The 20,455-nt window shown below is 57.0% G+C and overlaps 1 protein-coding gene across 3 annotated transcripts in view; it reads left to right on the forward strand.

Annotated features, from left to right (window-relative positions):
* Positions 1-20,215, forward strand: part of VAC14 (VAC14 component of PIKFYVE complex) — a 64,620-nt gene extending 44,405 nt beyond the window's left edge. For all 3 annotated transcript variants that reach the window (XM_075714840.1, XM_075714838.1, XM_075714839.1), the window contains 5 exons: positions 14,683-14,857; positions 15,587-15,705; positions 16,587-16,666; positions 18,354-18,504; positions 20,053-20,215. In XM_075714840.1, coding sequence (XP_075570955.1) covers positions 14,683-14,857; positions 15,587-15,705; positions 16,587-16,666; positions 18,354-18,504; positions 20,053-20,215 — 688 coding nt within the window. The remainder of the gene's footprint in view (positions 1-14,682; positions 14,858-15,586; positions 15,706-16,586; positions 16,667-18,353; positions 18,505-20,052) is intronic.
* Positions 20,216-20,455: the final 240 nt, after the last annotated feature.

Here is a 20,455-nt window from a genome sequence, read left to right on the forward strand (position 1 = left end):
TGCTTGAGGATGGGAGTGTGGTTTGAGCAGCGATCTCTGCAGGAGCCCGTGGAGGTGGGCAGGTCTCTTGGTCTGTAGGGACATGTGGTCCCCAAGACATGTAGAGCCGCTCTGGTGCCTTCCCACCATTGGGAGATGGGTGAGAGAAGCACCCACAGCCCTCTGGGGCAGAGGTGGGGCCTGTCACAGGTGGTCTCACCATCGGTGACCCTAGTCCCAAGCTGGGTATCTCGAGATGGTTTGCCAGAGAAGACAGGGTGGAGCTAAATGGAAACACAAACTGCCTTTAGAAGAACAGGCAAACAGCTCCAAAAGCTTCTGTCATTCATAAGGAAGAACCCAGATCACTTATTCTCCCTTGCCTGGGACCATCGGGCTGGGGGATAACCCAGCACTGGCACATGGTCTATCTGCCAGTGCTGCTGGTGCATCCAAGAGGTGCCCTTGGAGGTACCCTTCTTGGTCTGCTGTCTTGTCCATGCCACCACCCAAGGGGACCTCGCAGAGGGAGAGTCTACAGCCACGGCGGAGCTCAGGTGCTGAGCTGAGCACCGGCAAGAGGAGAAGGGAAAGGAAGCATCCAGGAAAAGGCTCTTCAAGGCTCTTCAAAGCTGCTTAGATGCCTCATGAGCATCTGGGAGAGGGACCCTCCTTGTGAAGTGATGTGCCGAGGGAGCTCCAGTGGTACAAATCACCCAGTCCTCCAGAGAAAACTGGGATGGTCACCTGCCCATCGCTGTCTCCTGGGGGAAAAGCCATCTCATGCTTTCCACCCATCTCCACTTGAGGAACCAGAGAAGTGGCAAACCTGCTCCTTCATCTCTTCCAAGGATTATTTTGGCTTGGCATCAGTTTCCTGCATCGCAGCAGATGAGAGTTTCCTTTGGGGCGTTGGTCTCTGTCACTGTCACTTGTGACTTTTTTTAGGCTGGAAGTCAGTAAAGTTATTCCACCTTCGAAACTTAGAATACAAAGCGCTACCTTCTCCTTTCGAGCCAGGCATGTTTGTGCTCAAAGGGTTGTCGGAGGCAGGAGCATCAGCCCTCACTCAGTGTTACCTCTCACCTTGATGAGCAGACCTGACACCTTCCAGCCTTCTCGCTAATGGGGAGCTATCTGCCCTAGCTGGCACGTGGCCGTCCTGGACTCAACAGAGCCCTTAAGCAAGAAGCAAATATTCACATTCAGCTGCTGGCCTCCCGACGATGGCTTGGAGCAGCAGAAAAATGCAGAGAAGCTTCCAAAGCATCACATGGCTCCTTGGAGCGGCACAGCCATCCTCCGGGCAAGGACCCTGCGGAGGGAAAGCTGCTCGGCTGGTCAGGAGGCAGGCAGTGGAGCAGCACCGAGCGTTTCAGCCTGCACCGAGGTTTACAGGCTGGATTTAACGCTTGCTTGTTGGTACCAGTGCTATGGGATGGAGGGATTAAGCGAAAGGCTAAGCCCTACCCCGTGGACATCAGTGTTGCTGTTCAGAGCAGGGTTTGAGGATAGGGCTAGCTGCCCTAGCAGCTTGCTGCACTTGGAAGGAGCCATCTTCTCCCTCCTTGTCCCTCCCCAGGGCCAGCTGTGCAGCCCCCATGCTGTCCCTGGGGTCTGTCTGAGCTCCGGGAGCCAGTTTAGCTGGCTAAGCCAAGCCTAGCACCAAAGCAGCTGGCTTTTTGCTGCTCTCTGAGATGGAGCAGCTCAGGCATTCATGGCTGATGTACCTTTCCAGGACTGCAAATGAACCCTCTGGGCTACAGGATGTGCTCGAGTGGCTGCAGACATCTCCGTGTGCATTATGTGTGGATGCTTTGAAGTGCAGGGCTTAACTTCTAAGCCCAAAGAGGCCATTTTCTCCCTGAGCAGTGGCACCCTGGGGCACAAGAGAACACCTGAGTCAGCGCTTTGCTCCCCAGGCAGGGGCCTATGCACAGAGATTGTCTCAGCTTGTTTTATAGAGCCATTAAATAAAACTCCCTGCTGCCTAGCACCTTCTCACCGGGCATTTTCTGAGGTTAAGCTGCATCAAGGGGCCCTGGGGCGACTTTTCAGCCACATCCTGCATGCGGCGGGGCTTAGACGTTTGACCGGGAATGGTCCTTGGCTTTCTGGGGGATGCTTGAACCCTGTGGGGGGCAGCCAGGAGGGTGGGCCAGTTCTCCATCTGTTCTGGAAGATGTGGGCTAGAGCAGATAAGGTTATTTGGCCAATTTATGGCATTAGCTGGGGAGCTGGAAAATCCCAAGTCTTGTGATAGGGCTGCGGGTTTATGGCTCCTGCAGACAGAAAAAGTTCACCTGGCCGGAAATCCTGCCTTTTCCTTGAAGTCCTGAAGTCCTAAAGTCCTGCTGGGATGAGACCAGTGGGGAGCAAGATAGCGAAGAGGGCAGAGCTGGGGACAAACACCGGCACATCATGTTGGGTGCATGAAGGGCTTTACGGTGACGCCCTTGGCGTGGGGCTGGGGTGGCTGGTCCCCTCTTTTGGGGCAGGGAGGGGACTTTTCTGCCTCTGAGAGAGGCTGGGGCAGACCATGCGACACCCCTTTCTCCCCAAAAAGTAGAGGGGAAAAAAGCAAAGTGGGTTTGAACCTGCTAACTGGGATGGGGAATTGGGGCCGGGGGCAGTGGAGGGCCGGCATGTCCTGCAGCGCACAGACATCCGATGCTCTTGGCAGGCAGGCAGTGAGGAGCATGTTAAATTGCTTTTTGCTTGGCCTGCCTAGCATTGCCAGGGCTGTGCTCTCTGTCTGGGAGGGGTGAGAAGGGAAGGGTGGCCTGCCAGCATCCCAGTGGGGAGGGCTCTGGGAGGGAGTGGGATGGAGGGTTTAGCTGTAGGCTCAGATAATGAGGCATACGCTGGGGATCCTGTACAGAGCTGGTAGGTGTCTGCTTTGGTAGTAAGGGGATGCCAAAGCCCCAGGATGCCACCATCCTGCAGTGATTCATTGTCCCCTGGCCCCATCCTGGCCCCCCCACCCCATCCTTAACCTCATCCTTTCCTCCTGCTTTGCTGTCCCACCTCCCAGCCCATCACCTGCCCCTTGCCGGGCAATGCTCAAGAGCTAGGGCTAACTAAAATCCTCCTCTTCTCCCAGGCCTGGATGTTCTTGGTCTCCCCTAGACACAAGGTTTGCTTGGCCAAACATCTTGATACCTCCTGATGAGCAGGATGCTCTGAGGGCTGGGATGCAGCCTTCCTTCGGGTGTGCTGATACCACCATGCCCCCCTCCAGCTCCCAGCACCAAACCTGTGCCCCAAAAATCCCTCCACCAGCAAGTAATTCAGGGCCGGGGGGGACTGTGTGTCACCTCTTCCTCTCTCCCAGCTTCTGTGGCGCTGCATTGCAGAACAAAACCTGTGTTTGTTTTCACGGGAACCATTCAGCTTGTACTCAGCAAAGTGCAAAAAAAAAGAAGGAAAAAAAAAAAAAAACGCAGCCCCTTTGATAAGCTGTGATATGAACTCGGGTAAAATCCAAACAGCTGTGAGTGCTACAAGGGAAGCTTCTGTGTCAGGAGGCAGTGAGCCTGTGAAAATACACTGCTTTGCCTGCCAGGATGCTCGCTGGCCGCCTGCCCTTCTGCTTTAATGAACTGTGCGCTCTCCATCCCCCCTCATGCCTTGCAGAAAGGAGGAACCAGAGAAAGCTTTTTATTTTTTTTTCTTTTTCCACCCGTTTGCAAAGCAGAAAGTGGGGCTCCCTCCTGCCCAAGCCCCTGGCCGGGCGCAGGGTGATGGAGCAGGGCAGTGAGCATCCCTGGCTCTGCACCAACGTCTGCAGGCTTCTCCGTGCTCATCTCTGGCTTGTTCCTCTGTGCCTCCCTTTAACCCCTGCCCACTCCCCAAAATCTCACCTCCCCGGCTTCTGCCTCCACCCAGCCACAGGAAACCCCATGGCCAGAGATCCAGAGTGGTGTTTTAGTGGTGTAGGGACATCCAGGCTTTGCTTTTACTTGTCTCCCGCTGCCCCAGATGGGCAGAGGCTCCTCTCAGGCTTTGATGTGAATTTGGGGTGGGAGCCGGCAACCCCACCGTACCTCCAAAAAGCCCCAGCTTTCAAATTGCCTATTTTATATCATGCAATGGGCTCTGCATGCCCAAGGGATCATGTGCTTAATGAGGTTTTAATTCACCGAGTCTATGGGGCGTCATGCTGGGCTCTCCGATACTCTCCGCAGCCCCATGGAGTGGGAGCTGGAGGTTGGAGATGGAGGGGGGAAACCAATTTGCCCCAGGCTAGAGGTTGGATCTAGGGTTGCAACACACTGGGAGCCATCAGGCATGACCTTTGCAATGGAGAAGCCTGGTTGCTCTGCCTAAGGATGTGCCTGCTGGGATAGCAGGAGCTGGGTCAGCCCCTGCCAGCCCCCTCCTGAGGCTGGACCCCCCCAAGAGAAGGATGGGAGATGCGTCCACTGAGCCATGGGGGCTGGAGGAGCCGGGGGGGAGTGACCAGCCCCTGGGAATGAGCTCGCTGTCCTACCCGCCAAAGCTGCTCTGGGACTGGCCGTACTCGGAGCTGCCTGGAAGGATTTGATGGGTTTTCCTGTAGAAAAATGGGAACCACATGTGAGCAGCAGCACTGGAGTGGGCTGGGACTAATTTGGGTCAGCAAGAGGGTGGAGGGGAGGAAGGGGAAGTGTGCATAGGGGAGGAAAATCCTCCCAAAATGGCCAGGTTCCTTCAAAGGGCAGGTCCCCAGAGGGGAATATTTGCTCCATCTCAGTGCTTTCCCTGGGATCCCAGCAGGAGCACATCACTGGGGCCAGAAAAGCAGGCTAGGGAAAGGGGGAACCAGGAAAAGGTGGGCTGGGTGGCGGGGAGAGGAGCCCACAGCTCCTGTGCTTGCTAACCATCACATTCCCTGGAGCAGGGCTTCAGCACGAGAAGCTTCCAAGGTGTCTCCCAAATTTTCCTTGCCCCAGATGATGGGGTGAGGACCCTCATGGTAGGGAGGTGATGGTCGGTGCAGGTGAGGGGGGTGGTTTTGGCTGTTAACTGCTAAATTGACCCGTCTGATCCCATCGGTTGGGGCTTGGGGGTTCTGGTGGTGTTTCCTTCTCTTGCTCTGCAAATGTGACATCTCAGTTCATCCACCTCCATGGAGGCAAAAGCCAAGACAGGGAGTCTGGGAGAGGCTGAAAAACAGTGTTTTTCTCCCGTCTCTCTTACAGGGGCTCTTGCCCAGAATTATCCCCAAGGCACAGGGCATGCTCAGTTAAAAATCTCAAGGCAAGGCTGAGTGTTTTGCCTCCTGCTGCTTTCATCAAGGGATTTTTCCATTCCTGTCTGCTTTCGAACATCTCACAGTCTATTGCTCTCCGATGGTGATGGGCACACAGCCCTCCCTCCCCACACACCACCCACCGATTGCAGGCACAAGTGGCTGGAGGGCAAGGATGCTCCACCACTTCCCACAGTCACACTTTGCCACAGGGTTCCATCAAAAGCAGATGCTCGAAGCTGGATGCTGCCCCGGGAAGCACTCACACCAGCTGCAGGCTCTGTAGCTCCCATTGGCAGGTCCAACCAGGCACTCTGCTCCCAGGATGGGACATTTTCAACCCCCGCCCCCAAAAGCATGGAGCTGTGCAAAAGCCACCGTGGTTGGAGCTCCTTCCCTTTGGTGGTCCTTCCCTTCAGTGCATGAGCTGCTCTCAGTGCTCAGTTGCGCCTGGAGCAGGTCTCCTTGTAGCATTGGGTGCTCTTAGGGTGTTGGCACTGCAGGGATCATCCAGCTCACATCAAGTCTGTGAGCCTTGGAGGGTTAGGGCGAGTGAGGCTTCTCAGGCTGCATCCCCCCTTGGGATCCCTCCAGGGATCCCTGCTCCAAAGGCAGGGTAGGCATCGGGATCCACCCCATGATGCTGAAAAGCAGCAAGAGGTGGCAGGCACGGAGGCAAGCCCAGCAGTAAAGTCAAAAAACATCTGGGACATCTAAACCACAGCATAAATGGGGGTATTTTTTTAGCTGACACTCTTGAGTCCGGAGCGCAGCTGGGCTCGCCGAGTTACTCGCAGGCACCTCCTTTCCTGAGCTCTGGGATGTGCTCGAGTGTCCCCACTCCTACTGCTCCTTCTGTCCCTTCTCCCCAGAGTCACACATGGATTAGCACTGCCTCAGGTGCATCTGCATCTGGATTTGAGCCTGTAGAGCAAAGTACAGCCAGTTTGCTCAAGCAAAGCAAGGGAGAAGTCAGCGGCAGGTCTGGGGTTGAGGTCCAAATTGAGAAAAGATGAGGCAGCTGCTGGGGCACGCTCATCCCCAAGCCTGCTGCCACCCGTGGAACACTGCCACCCCCTTCCAGTCCCTTTTTTCTTTCCTTCTGGAATGCTTCACCCTCAAGCATGCTATGTATTCCTGCTGTACTCCACCCCCAAGCCGGTCCTTCCACTTTCAGAGGTCTAGGAATGTCCAGCGGGACCGTCTTCCCCCAAATTTGCCTTCCTTATGGGGAGGATACAAAGGCTCATCCAACTCTAGGACAACGACCTGCTCCTTGCCATGCTTTTAGGAGCAAAAGCACTTTCATTTCTTCATCTTAAAGCAAAGTGATAGGGAAGGAAGGGGAAGGCCGAGCGCAGGGACCATGGCTGCCGTCTCTGCAAGCTGTGCACACCCCAAACCAGATCAGCTTCTCCCAGCTTCTGTTGTCACAGCTTTGCATCCGCTCCTTTAACCTATTTTATTTGCAGTGAAGAGAAATTATAGGGGGAGAAATAAGGCGCTTGTCAGTTTTCTTGAAAATTAGGCCACAGCTGTCAGCCTGAAAGAGAAGCGTACATCTCAAAGGAAAGATTTGCTGCTGCTTTATGCATCCCCCCACCTCCCCAGCCAGCCCCTACCCTTCCTCCCCTTCAAAATAGGGGATGCTTGCCTGAAAACATCACTGCCCGGTGTAAGTCCCCCTCTGGGGTCAGACTCTGGAGGGTTCAGTTGAATGCGAGTCCTTCCCCTCAGCTGAAGAGGTGGGCTGGAGCCAGGATTTCTGCTCTTGCAGGCAGGTGGTTGTGGAGCCGGAGTTTCAGCCCTGCCAGGCACATGCTGTAATGCTGCTGCCTGTGCCTCCTGCTGGGGCTTGAAGCCCCAAGAGTCCAGGGCGAGACGTGCATTTGCCATCCATTTTGCTGTTGAGTCATTGGCAGGTTTCAAAGTTGGAGAAGAGGTGCCTCAGGGGTTATATTTTTTTGCTTTTCTGGAGGATTCAGAGGGGAAAAGCTGCCTGTTTTCCAGGTGAGCCTCCTGTAGATGCTCAGATGTTCCTCTAGCATCTTGTAAGCTTTGCAGGTCCTCAGTGACTGCATGCTTGTGGACAGGATAGCTTTATCCATGGGTCACCGTAATGTTTCCTTGAGCAGACTCCTGGGACACACTAACTTGGGCAGCCGGAGGCTGGTGCTGGACATGGGCTTCCCCTTGGAGGAGTTGTCGTATTCATCTGTGTTATGCGTAAGAGTTGGGCAATGCCTTGGGCTGAGTGGACCATTAAGTTTCCAAATTTAGTTATCTTTTAGCTTCTGGCCCATCCCAGAGGATATTAGTGGTTGATCATCTTCTGTGCTGAAGATGATCAGAAGAAGAAACTGAAGAAGAAGTTTGAAGAAACTTCTGAAGAAACTCTTCTTTCTCCTTGGTACAGTCCTGTTTCCCCATCCTGTTCAGTGTGGAGCTGTGGGTATTTCACTGATCATATAAGTGCCCAGAGGTGTTGGATATCTGCTTTATAAACTGCAGGTGACCTCTTCAAAGGGTGCTGTTTTCCAGGCAGCCAAAGTCCAGGGTGAGGACAAGGCTGCGTTCATCACAGATCAAGGTGGACATGCCCAGGAGTTGACTCACAGCTTTGGTAGGCAGGTGGGCAGTGGGGAAGCCATCCTGCCAGCCAGCACAGGGACCTCCCAGCGGTTCTGGTGTCCGAGGGGAGCATCATGAGGAGCAGAAGCTGAGGGCTGCGGCTCTGCAGGACCAAGATGCTGTTTCACCATCTGAAGGGAAGAAGGTTTGAGCATGAGTCTGCCCATGCCCATGGCAGTTCTCAAACCACAGGCACATTGTCTGCACCCAGCGTGGCATCACCAACCTGTCCCTGGGGCAGCAAGTGGCTCCAAGTACAGAGAGTGTTCAGGGCGGCTGGATTTGGGCTGCTTTCCCTGGGAAGTCAGGATTGTGCAATCGCACCCTGGGATTCTTCATCTTCCCCTGTCCTGTGAGCATCTCCTGGCTGTTACAATCAAGCCTGGCAGTAAACATATGCAAGAGGTTTGGTTTCTGTGAGCTCACTAGACTTGTATAGGCAACCTTGGGTTTCAGCTTGGAGGTCCTAAAGTTTCCATCCAGTGAGAAGAACCTCTTGGGAAGTCCTCATGCATGGGTGGCCCATGATGTCCCCAAGCTGGCTTTTTGCCCTGGCCACTGTCTCCCGAAGCCCAGTGGCATTGGGTCCAGGGGGCTGCTGGCTTTCCCCTGGCTTGACGTTGCTTGTCCCACCTACAGAAGGAGGCTCTGGTTTGCGGAGGGGAGCGGAAATGAGCCCTTACAGCAGTGCTGTGCTCCTCTCAGGGATCCCCCTCAGTTGCTCTAGGGCCGCTGGGGGTCCCTGGGGAGCACATTATGGAGGAGACGGCCCTGGCCCAGTGCCAGGCTGGCACCACGGCTCCTTCAGCAGTTGTCATGCTGACAGCTTCTGCTGAGCAGATGCTCCGTGGGAGGGTTTTCTTGTTTGCAGTGAAACACTCTGCACCTTTCCCTTTTCAAGCAAAGGCTTCGCAGGGCTTGTCTCCGGCTTTCCAAGGTCCACATGTCTCCTCCCAGGATCCACACATCTCTTCCCAGGATCTGCACATCTCTAGTCCACAGCTTTCACCGAGTTTCCCAGGGGAACTTGATAACCATCACAAGAAACCAGGACTGGCAAGGTTGAAAAGAAAGTTCAGGCTTTGTTGCACATTAAACTAGGTCTCCCCAAACGCCCTCGCCTTTCCCGCTGATGGTCTCCTTTGATCCAGTGGTCGCATTCCTAGTCGACCTGACATCTCAAAGAGCAGGACCTGAACATCAGGACATCAAGAAGGGTCCAAAAGCTGCATGAAGAAGGAGGCATGAGTCCACCTTTTGCTTACATTGTCTTCCTGGCTGGAAGACTCTTTGCTTACCTGGGGCGAGCTATGACGGTTCGTGGCTCCAGAGCTGCCCTTCCCAAGGACTTGTCTGTGCTCTCCAGGGCTTTCCTTGGCCAGGTTGTACTTTACGGCTTCCCATGTCCAGCAGATGCTGATGCTCTGCCATGTATCTCACTTCATCTCGGTGCCTGCAAGCCCATCCCCAGGAGACAGACCCCACCGGGTCACCTCTGGCTCTTGATGAGGATCCAAGCTCATTAGGGAAACATGCCAGTGGAGGCTTGCTTTGAGATGGGAACAGGTGGCTGGGAGAGAGGAGACAGAGCAGACAGAGGGTCCCTCTCCTCCCCAGACCTGCCTCCTGCAGAAGGAGCCCCAATGCTCCTAAACTTCCCAAACCCTTTACAATCTCTTACATTAAATGAATTTTGAAACCGGGAGCTGCCGGGGTTGCCATGGTTTCCCTTGCCCGGAGGAGCATGCTCCAGAGCCTGGATTCAGCAAAGGCAGGGAGAAGAATGGAGGACTGGGATTTTCTTCGCCGCTGTGGTGGGGAGGGATGGGGGAACGGCACTGTCCTGCCTTCTCCGCTCTCTCCTCCCTCTCCCCTCCATTCTAATTTTATCTGTACTTCCTCTGCAAATTTCTAAAGGATTCCAGCTGCTGGGCCAGGCCAGGGATGCTCGGGCAGGCAGGTCAAGCCGGGGCATCTCGTGGGGAGGAAGGGTGGCGGAAAGCCTTGGGAAGGAGAGGGGAAGGGAGCGGAGCAAGAGGAGGGTGGGAAGGAAGGACAGAGGGTCTCTGCCCTCCTCACAGCTGTGGGAGAGGCACTGATCTGGCCCCGCGAGCCGAAAAGCAGGGCAGAGCCCCTCAGAGCATCGCTCTCCCCAACCTTGGCTGGCTTCTTCCCTGGCTCCGGCTCTGTCCCAGTTGCTGGAAGTGGAACGAGACACAATACTCTTCCCTGCTGGGGCCCCGTGTCTGCCCAAAGCTAATAAAGCGAATCACTGGTGCTTAATGAAGAAGCACCTGCTTAATTGAACGCAGCAGGACAGTGCTCAGCACGTCTGGGTGACGGGAGGGGGACAGCAGCACTCCCCGCTCAGGGCTCCCTGCATCCGTGGGGGGGCTGGATTTCATCTTTTAATTTTATGGAGAACCAAACTTTCACCCCCTTCGAGCAAGCATTGGTCTGCCCCAGCCCTTTGCTGCCCCATTCCTGCATGGTGGCTCTGGGCAGGGGACAGGGCTGAAGCGGTTAAAGGGGCGAGCAGGCGGGATGGGAGCTCTGACAGCTCCCTGAAACGATGGTGTTTAGATTAGCCGGGTTTCCAGGCATCTTGCTGTCAAAGCAAGAGGGCTGGGAGGGACGCCTGGGCTTGCCCTTAATTGGAGATGTGGCTCTGAAGCTGCCCCATCGCTCTGACATCCCCTGGGCTCCGGCACACGGCTCCACAGCAGCTCCCTGCCCTGGGGCCTTCAGCTTGTCCCAGTATGAGGCCACCCCATCCCAACCCACTGATCGTTAGCATGATGGGAATTCCTTGTGATTGATGTTGCTGCGCTGGCAACTTGCTGGTCGCCGGGTCAGAGCGGGCTGTGGTGCTTAATGGGGTGCAGCATGGGGACACAGGGGGGACCCCAGGGTGGCATGGCAATGCAAAGCTGGTGGTGACATTCTTGGCTCTTCCCTTAGTCAAGCATTGGCTTGCCAAGGGGTTCTTTAGCTAGGGGAAGGGCAGGATCCTGTCCCCAGGGCAGGGGCTGGAGGTGACCCGCTGGGTCTCTTGGGAGCCCCACTGCAGCTCAGCCCCATCCAAGGCAATGGGCAGGGGGTGTGTCCCCCGTCACCACACTGCAGGCAGGCGTTGCCTCCCATCTGCCTGCAGCCACGTTCCTTGGCTCTGTTGGAAAGGCTTGAATAACCCTTTTAATTTAAGGAGTTAAATTTTAATGGCCTAAATACCGCACTTCATTATTGCCACCATGTGCCTGCGCCAACGGCTGCCTAAGATCTCAGTGATGTGGTATAGTGATTCTCTGTGGCTGCTGCCTCCCCAGGGATGCCTTTTCTTCCCCTCCTCTCCCACGCCGGGAAGTCCCCAGGGACTCGCTGGGTCCCTGTGGGCAAGGGGTTGGGCAAGGGGATGCACACATCGCCCACAGGGATGCAGGGAGAGCCCAGGGGAGAGGCATCTCGCCGGGATGATGCTTCGGGGGGGATTAGCCAGCTCCTTCCATCGTCACATCAAAGCATGGGCAGGTGGATGGAAGGGTGAGCTGCAGCCAGCCCCATTAGTAACTGGGGTTTTAAATCTTACAGCTGGGCTGTATATATATATATATTTATGGGGGGCATATATCTAGGGTGTATCTATATATTTATGGGATGTGTGTGTATATATATATACACACATATTTACAGGATGTATATATCTGGGGTGTGTATATATATGTATATTCGTGGGATGTGTATGTCTGGGGTGTACATAATCTGGGGTATGGCTCCCGCTTGCTGTCCCCTCTGCCTTGTCCCCTTCCGCAGCCACCCCTCTGGCATCTCGGCTGCTGCCTGGTTGGTTTGGAGCCACCTGTCCCCTCTACGGCCCCATCCCCTGCCTCCTCCCAGCCAGCCTCGCGTTCCCCTCGTGCCATCGAAGCCTCCTGGGGGATCGGCTCTGGGGGACCCCTCCCATCCCACCGGCAGCCGCCCGGCGCTGGCAGTTGGGCTCAGCTGCTGGCTGCTGTCAGGGAGGCTGGCAGCTGCATGGTTGGCCAGTTGTCCCCTCCTTTGGGGTCCACTTTTGGGATCTGCCAACCAAGGAGCTTCAGCGGGGAGCCTGGGGTCTCGGGCTGCATTGGGGTAGGCTGCTGAGCGCTGGCAAACTCATGCTGCTGGTGGTTCCCGGAGGGCCCCTGCCTGGGGGCAGCTGGAGGGTATGGTGCCCAGGTGGGGCAGCATCCCTGGGGGGTGACACTTCTGAGCTTCTGCTCAGGGGGCCAGACTCTGCACGGCTGCTCCTTTAACACCCTGACGGTTTCCAGTTTCCCAGTGCCACCAAAAGGAGGTGGAACAAACCCAACCCTTCCCCGCTAATCAAAACCAGGCCTGAAATTAGAAAGCGGCTCGCGTTCAGCCCCCCACTTGCTGGGAGCACGGCGCTAGCCGGCCAAATGTCAGAGCTCCTATTTATGGAAAGCGAGAGCCCTCCTTTTCCATGGAGAAGCATTGGAGGGGGGGACCCAACTGGCGTCCTTGCCATGGGCAGACAAGGGCAGCTCCAGAAGTCGCTGAATTGCCCTCAACACTCACCGGCACCGTTCTTGGTTTGGCTGAGCTTGTTTGAGCTCTTTTTGTAGCCTTTCTGCCTGGAAGGTGTAAAACACCAGCTCCTCGCTGGCCCTGAGCAGCCGGCAGCAGTGCAGAAGAGCCAGACCCTGGCTGTGCCAGCACACCGGGCACTTTGCAACTGGGGATAAAACTATCCCGGTGTTTCCTCTGGAGGACCTGTCCCCTCTTTGGGCACAGTAAATCATCCTGCTTCACAGTCCGAGTGCCCGGCGCCCACTCTGGCATGGCTGCTGGAGGAAGCTCAGCAAGGATGGGGTATCCAGTTATCCCCTCTTGCTGGAGAAGGGTAGGATGGAGCCAGCTCACTCCTGGGCTGGGCTTGGACCTGCCCAGGCTGGGCGTGCTTTGCCACAGCTGGTGATGACCGGATCCTGCCTGCAATGCTGAGCTATTGATTTGCTTTTGGCTCCATCAGGCTGGACTAAAAGCCTCTGCCTTCCCCTTCCCTCCCTCGATGCTTCGCTTTCCCATCGCTCTCCCTCCTCCTGCCAGCCCGCGTCCAAGCGGCAAGAAATCGGGGAAGCGTTTTCATCCCCATGAATGCAGCCAGTTACGTAAGAATAATTGGGATAAATGAGCTTATTTATCACGGCCCGTTCCATTTTAACGGGGTCCAGGGTGATCGCTGGGTTGAGTTACGTAAAAGCCCGCACAGAGCATCTCATTGTCCGGTGGCAGCCACGCAGGGTGCGGGAGCTGCTGATGGACAGGAGCCAGGGCTGGGTGAGGAGGGAATAGGTTGCTTGGCAGAATTGGGAGGAAGATGGGGGGTTTTCTTCCTCCACATGTTGGGAGGGAAAATCCATGTCTTCATTCCCTGTCCACCTCCTGCATGCCTAAAAAAACCCAGGCTTTAGGGTATGGTCTTTGGTGCTTTCCTGTAGCCATATAGTCTTCCACCATGGGGGACAGGAGCTGGAAACTCATCTCCTTCCTCTTCCTCACCCCAGGAGGTGAAAATGTGACCCCGGGGGGGTTCAGGTGTGCCTCCCATCTCCCAGCCAAACCGAGACCTGCCAAGCAGCTAGCAAATGCCTCCCACCCAGCCACCAAAGCAGGTGTTCCTTGTTTTGCCTCCTAAACCCTTCTGAGATGCCTTCAGGGGGTGATTTGCTTGCCAGCTGAGATTATCTGGTGGAGAACAGTGCTTAGTAGGAGTTGGGGGAAAGCAGAGATGCTCTGGGCTATGCCAGCATCTCCCCTGGTGCCAAGGTTCCCCGTCAGCCCATGGGGGAGATGTGGGGACCCGCAGAGCATCCCAGTTTCAGGAGAAGCTGGGGATGCTGGGGAGCTGGGTGGGCTCCCCCAAGAAGGCAGGAGCCTGGAGAAAAACAGGAAATCCCCAAATCCAAACAAACATGGAAGAAAAAAAAAAAAAAATCTGGTTTTTGGTTTTTGGTCTGAAATGTTGAAAACCTCGGGAATGCCTCAAGGTTTGTTAAGCAGGACATTCCTGCTGTGACCTGCTGGGCCTGGCCAAGCAGATCGGCGTGGGCCGTGGCGCCGGCTATGCCGTGTTTTGGGAAGAGTGCTGCCAGCTGGGTGTCCAGCAGAGCAGAGGCATCTTCCAGCTTCACCAGCTGGAGCTCAGGAGCCCTTCAGCACCGGATCTCGTGGGAGCTGGAGCATGGAGGAGTTCAAAGAGCAACAGGGCAGGTTACTGGAAGAAAGGGCGGCTGTAGAGGGAAAGGCAGCATCTGTCTCTGGGGCTTCCGGGTTGCACAGCACTGGGAGGGAATGGTTTGTCCTGGTGGCGACGCTCGCTTCCTACCACCAGTTCCCTGGTGTCAGGGGGATACTGGTCTGACTGGGCCATCACATGCCATCTGTAACCATGCTACTGCATGCTCCCTGCAGTTGTCAGGGTGGAAAGTGATGCTGAAACCTCTAGAGGGAGGTCACTGGGAGGCTTGAGGTGGCAACAAGCCACGGTGGTGGGTGCCAGCGAGGTCCCAGAGCAACACGACCGTGGATGTGTCTTAGCCCCGCTATTTTTTTTTTTTTGGCCTTCCCCTGGTGTGAATAGCTGCACCCTCCAAATGCAGAGCCTGATATTACCCCACATCAGCTCCACTCTGGTGCCACCATGCTCACCCAGCCTCTGGTGTGCCTGTATCTGTCATCCCTGGTCCTCTCTGCAGGAAGTGTGGGCTCAGGTCAGGGGCTCAGCTGCGCTCATTAACCATCCTTCCCCCCTGGTTTCTCTCCTCTGTGATACACAGGCAGCTTTGTCTACTTCTGAATGCAGAAAACATCTTCCACTCCATGGCAGACATACTGCTTCGGGAAGAGGACCTCAAATTCGCCTCTACCATGGTCCACACCCTGAACACCATCCTGCTGACATCCTCTGAGCTCTTCCAGCTGAGGAACCAACTGAAGGACCTGAAGACCCCGGTATGGGCAGTGGGAGCAGGCTCAGCTGCTGGGGGGGGACATAATGGGGGTGGCAGGGACCTAGCAGCCACCTGGGGACATGTCTTGCTGCTCAGTCTCTGCCAGGCAGGTCCCAGGGCTGGAGCTCAGGCGCCCGGGGCAGCCCCTTCATTCCTCCTCTCTTCAGGAACTGAGGGGGGCTTGGAGGACATGCCCAACTCTTGCTTTCCCGCCCCCGGGTTGGGAACAGGCTCCCTGAGCCCTCAAGCAGCTGCCGCCTCCCTCCCTCCACCCCGGCAGGGGCCAGAGGACAGATGGCAGCAGGAGCAGAGCTCCACCAGTCCCTCAGCTGTGCCTGCCAGGAACGCATCCGCGGGCTTTGCCGAGCAGCTGCCACCCGCACCAGTGACATCCCCTGTCTCCTCTTCCTCCTCATGCTGAAGGCCAGCAATGCAGTGGTGTCCCCTTGGGTGGGACAGCCACCGTCCTCCAGCCCCTCATCCTGCAGTGCACACAGCACCCCTGAGGGCCACTCCATCATGCTGCCACCCCAAAACCCACCTGGTCTCCATCTCCCAAGGCTGGTGGGCTCATGGCAGTGCCAGGTGGACTTGGTGGGTCCAGAAACGTCCCTTCGTGTCTCAGTGGCACTTGCCAGCCCGGTGGGTTGCTGTCGGAGACCTGGGGCTCTCCATGCCATTTCCTTGCTCCCGCCAGTGGCCTGATCCTGACAGCTCCCTCTTTCCCCAGGAAAGCCGTAACCTCTTCTGCTGCCTGTACCGGTCCTGGTGTCACAACCCTGTGACAACTGTGTCCCTCTGCTTCCTTACCCAGAACTACAAGCATGCCTACGACCTCATCCAGAAATTGTATCCTTTGGGAGTTTTCTGTGAGGCTGGTGCCTGGCCTGGCCCCTGGTCCCTCTGTGGCCACCAAGGTCACCCTGCAGGCCAGCTCAGCCTCCTGCATGAAGCCCATCATTACCAGGGCGGCATCCCCACAATGAGAGGGCAGAGCAGCCTGCGCTGGGTGCGCACCAGCTCCCTTGCCCTTATGTTGTCCTTATTTTTAGTGGTGTAAAAAGAGGATAGCGTGCGCTGTCTGAGCCCTGACCTTCCCCTGCCCGGGAGGGGAGGCTTCTCAGCATCCTCTTCCTCCCAGGAAGATGAAGGCTTTGGCCTCCTGGCCCGATGAGGAACAGGCAGTGCCCGGCACGGTGCAATCCCCAGTGAGCTCACTGTCTGCCGGGAGCAGAATGATTATTTTCATGTGCTGGCAAACCCTGAGCCTCCCTGAGTAGCTTTCCATATGAAGAAGCTTAATAACGCGCTCGGGTTCCCTTCCCGGTGCATGCTGGCGTTTCTCCTGGGGCACAGGAGCGCTCGGCATTGTCTCCATGCCGTCCCTGTGGGCCAGGAGGGTAAAAGCAAGTGTCCTCCCTTGCACCATCTTCCTGCCTGCTCTCTGGCTAGACAAGCTGCTGGCTTTTTGGGTAGCCTGCCTTTTCCCCCATCCCTGCCTGCTCATCCTGTTTCCTTCCATCATCCCTTGGCCACCCTGCAGACTGCTGAAAGCAGCCCTGCCTGCATGCAAGCCCTGCCTGTTCCCTGCCTGCTCACTTCCCACAGGAGCTGCGGGTGCAGGGAGGGTTTGGCAGAGCCACAGTCCATGCCGGGCATCACCCGGGCGAGCCATCTGCTGCTGCCGGGCCACCCTTTTCCAAGGTAACATCCTTAATGGCCACATCCAGCGGGGATCTGGAGGTCACCGTGGATTTCCTCACCGAGGTGGACAAGCTGGTGCAGCTCATCGAGTGCCCCATATTCACATGTAAGGAGGAGACCCCGCATGGGGAAGGGGCGGTGCATGGTGCTCCTCCACCCCAGGCACGTCCCCCTCCCTGCTCCTCCATCACAAGTGGCAGCTGCCGCATGAATAAATAGAGCAGAAGTTATGAGACTTCTTGCTGGGAGGTTTGCCCAGTGCTGGAGCTGCCTGCCGGGGACGGGTGCGCCAGCAGCACTGGTGGCAGGGGGGGAGCCACTCACCCCCCAGATATAGGTTAAGGGAGTGAGCGGAGCTGGCACCAAACAAAAGGATGGGGGAAGGAGAGGGGGACCTGGGCCACGCTGATCATCTCCGGGGTGGGGGTGGGGGGGCACGGGTAGGGTGTCGGCTGCGGGGAGCCGCATGTGCCACCCTTGGAGGTGTGGGTGGCGTCGCAGGCACTGCTGGGGCCCTGAGCACAAGAAAAAAGGTGGGTTTTTTTCTGGAAAAGGAGAATAAGCCCTAAAAAAACCAGAGCTGCTTCTCTTTCCAGATCTGGCCCCCCAGCCCCAGGAATGTGTCCCCCCCATTTGGTAACACAGCCAGGGCCTGGTCAGGGGCTTGGGGACGTGGCAGTGGGAGCCGGAATGGGGAGAGGAGGACGTGGCAGGGTGACCTGTGACCACAGCAGCGGTTCTTGTGGTGGTGTTCGGCTGCCCCTGGGCTCCTTCTCCCTGGAGGTGGAACTGGGCATTGGGGACATTGGGAAATGCCCCAGAAAGGACTTTGGGAGGGGAACTGTATAGGTCCAGGGCTATTTGGGGGAATATTTGGAGGAATATTTGGGGGAATATTTAAGGGAAGAGGGTTAGAGCAGCCAGGCAATGGAGTTGTGGGCTGGCCCTCAGTCACGCTTCCTCCCATGGTGCCCTGTGCTTCATGCCTAGGATGGCCTTCTTCCCACCATGCGAGGTGGGAAGGATTCCTTGAGGGTTCCCCATCCCACTCACCTTAATCTCCAAGTCTTGGGGTGAGGGACAGACGTGCCCCCCATAGAGCAGCATCCCTAGGCTTGGGTCCCTTTGCAGGGAGACATCAGAGGTGCTAGTGGCAACCAGGTGAGATGCTGGGGCGGGGACCTCTCACCCCATACTCCCTGGGCTGCCCCAGATGGGACCTCGGTTTTCTGTAGGGCTCCAGAAGGCCCTTCTACCCCTGAGCACCACAAGGGATGGAGCAAGAAGGTGGTTTCCCCTCTGCTGAGCAACGCCATGGCCCAGCACACATAACCATCAGGGCCAAGCAAAGAGGATCCCTTCTCCTCCAGAGAGTCCCCAAGGAAGGTATCACCCAGCTCTCCTGATGTGTGATGCCCCAGGGGGTTATTTCTGCTAATTCTGCAGAAGCTGAGGAGCAATCTCATGTTGCACACGTGTCCTCAGGCAGAAAGCATGGACGGGCTCGGGGATGAGTGGCAGCAGGGATGGGAGACTGGGGACCCTTCTGCCCCCTTCTGTAGCTGGCAGCTGGGGGCTGTGGTGAGGAGAGGGGCTTCTGGCATGTGTGGGACACAAAGGTGGGTTAATGCAAGGGGAGAAGCTGTTCATGCCATGCGGGTGCCTCTCCGGTCGGCTGGCAGAGGCTTACAGCCTCCCCAGGACCATCAGATGCATTGGGAGGAACCTGCTATTGGGGCTGGAGGCAAAATGCTTTTTACCTGCCTCCCCATCCTCTTCCTCTCCTTTTCCAGATCTCCGCCTGCAGCTGTTGGATGTGAAGAACAACCCCTACCTGATCAAGGCTCTCTATGGCCTGCTGATGCTGCTGCCCCAGAGCAGCGCCTTCCAGCTCCTCTCCCACCGCCTGCAGTGCGTGCCCAACCCAGAGCTCATGCAGACCGCGTAAGTGCCATGGGGACAGAACCCCAGCATCAGCGTCGGGGCCGGACCAGCCATCCCCCCACGGCCAAGCATTCCCGTGATCCCGGGCTCAGCCCCATGCTCTTCTTTCGCCCCCCAGCTCCTTCGCGGCCACGGCTGCTCCTTGCCCCGTGGCCGGGAGTGTTGGCTCGGGGGGTTTTTTGTGTCTATATTTGGTAACCCTGGGAGGGCTGTGCCTCATCCACAGGCATTTGGCATCCGGGATGGAAAATTTCACTTGTGGGGTCGCTATGGAAACAAGCAGAGCCGGGAAGGAGGTTTAACGGAGAGAGACGCTGGCAGCCGGGGGTGCTCCCAAAGCATCCCCCCCCAGCCCAGACAGCTGGGGATCCCGTCACCCATGCTTGGGGCTTGCTTCTCTATCCCCACCCCTGGCCTTTGGGGAGCCATGAGCAGTGATGTGCAAGGGTGGCATCTCCCTGGGGACCAGCTGAAATCCTCTTGCTCCCTGCCCAGGGGTGCTGCCCGCCCAGCTCGTTAGACGCCGGTGGTGGGATTTGCTCTCCAACCCTTCAGCTAATGAGCAGGGAGGGTCGATGTTAAAGCTGGGTCTGCCTTTGCAAAGCCCTGGGAACAAAAAGAAGAGCTCCCAAGATGGGCAGGTTTCTGAATTAACCCCCCGCTGCCAGCACTCCTTGGCTTTTAACAGCTCCCTTGAGCTGGCTTTTATCCTTTGTGGCCTCCGGCACTGAGCTCGTACCCACAAACCGGCACTGATTTTAATTGGGGGGGCGGATGGGGGGCTGCATGAGCTTCCTTCCCCCCTTTTTTTGCCCCGCCTTGGCCCTGGCAGCGGGGTTTTTTCGAGCAACCAGAGCTGTCAGACGGCGTGAGCATCTGATTAACTCTGACCTACATTCCTTCAAACACCGAAGCCGGCTTTCATAACAGGACAGCCCCGGCTGCCCCCTCCCCAGGGGGATGCCAGGGCCTTGAGAGCCGCCTGCCATCCTCCCATGGGCTCCCCCATGTTCCCCGAGAGGCTTCCCATGGCTGATCCCTCCCTCCCTTGCCTGGCGACAGCTCTGAGGGATGAACACCCGGGGCTCCAGCCACAGGTGCTCATCCCCCGGGGCTGTCCCCACTGCCACCAGTCTTCCTTCATGCCAAAGCACACAGATATTTTTTGCTTGCTCCTAAAACCAGGCAGGGAAACTGAGGCACGTGGCACTGGCATCCTTTCTGGCCAGTCTCGCTGCTTTTGGCTGGAATGGGTTGGGACGGGGGGAGCATCCATGTCAGAGGGGTTAAACCTACCCTGTGGGGCCAAGGTGCTGAGGCAGATGTCCCTTATCCCCTCTCTCCTATCCCAGGACTTCTTGGGCTCTGTCTTATGCCTTTGCGGGGGGGTAGAAACAGGGCTTCGGGGGTGTTTCATGGGGCACCAGCATCACTAGGGTGTGCTGGGCTTGCCTTCTTCAGGACAAGCCCTTGGTGCTGCCTGTGATGGATTGCCGGGGTATGGGCATCTGCCCCTTCCTGCCCTCACTCTCTGCTCCCTCCCCACAGGGACAGCACCAAACCAAGCGCCAGCTTCAAGAGGACAACAGCCTCCAACATCGACTACACGGAGCTGCTGCAGCACTTTGAGAAGGTCCAAAACAAGCACCTGGAAGCGCGGCACCAGCGAGCTGGGCGGGCAGAGCAGCTGGACCGGCGGGTGGTCCTCTGAGCATCCCCACAGCAGCCACGGGTGTGCACAGTTGCTGGGGCAGGGACCATGGGATACAGACCAGGGGACAGGGACACCGGTTGCTGGCCACCAGAGGATGTGGTGGGTTTAATGGCAGAGGGAGATGGGTGAGCACTCAGCACAGGGATGGTTTTCCTCCCTGCTGTGTGTGCGGGTGGTGGGGGACCCCCAGGCTGTGCCTGGCTTCTCCCTTGGGCGATGCAGGGACATGGGGAAGGG

This window comes from Pelecanus crispus, chromosome 8, assembly GCF_030463565.1.
Source record: "Pelecanus crispus isolate bPelCri1 chromosome 8, bPelCri1.pri, whole genome shotgun sequence".
Classification (NCBI taxonomy): Eukaryota; Metazoa; Chordata; class Aves; order Pelecaniformes; family Pelecanidae; genus Pelecanus; species Pelecanus crispus.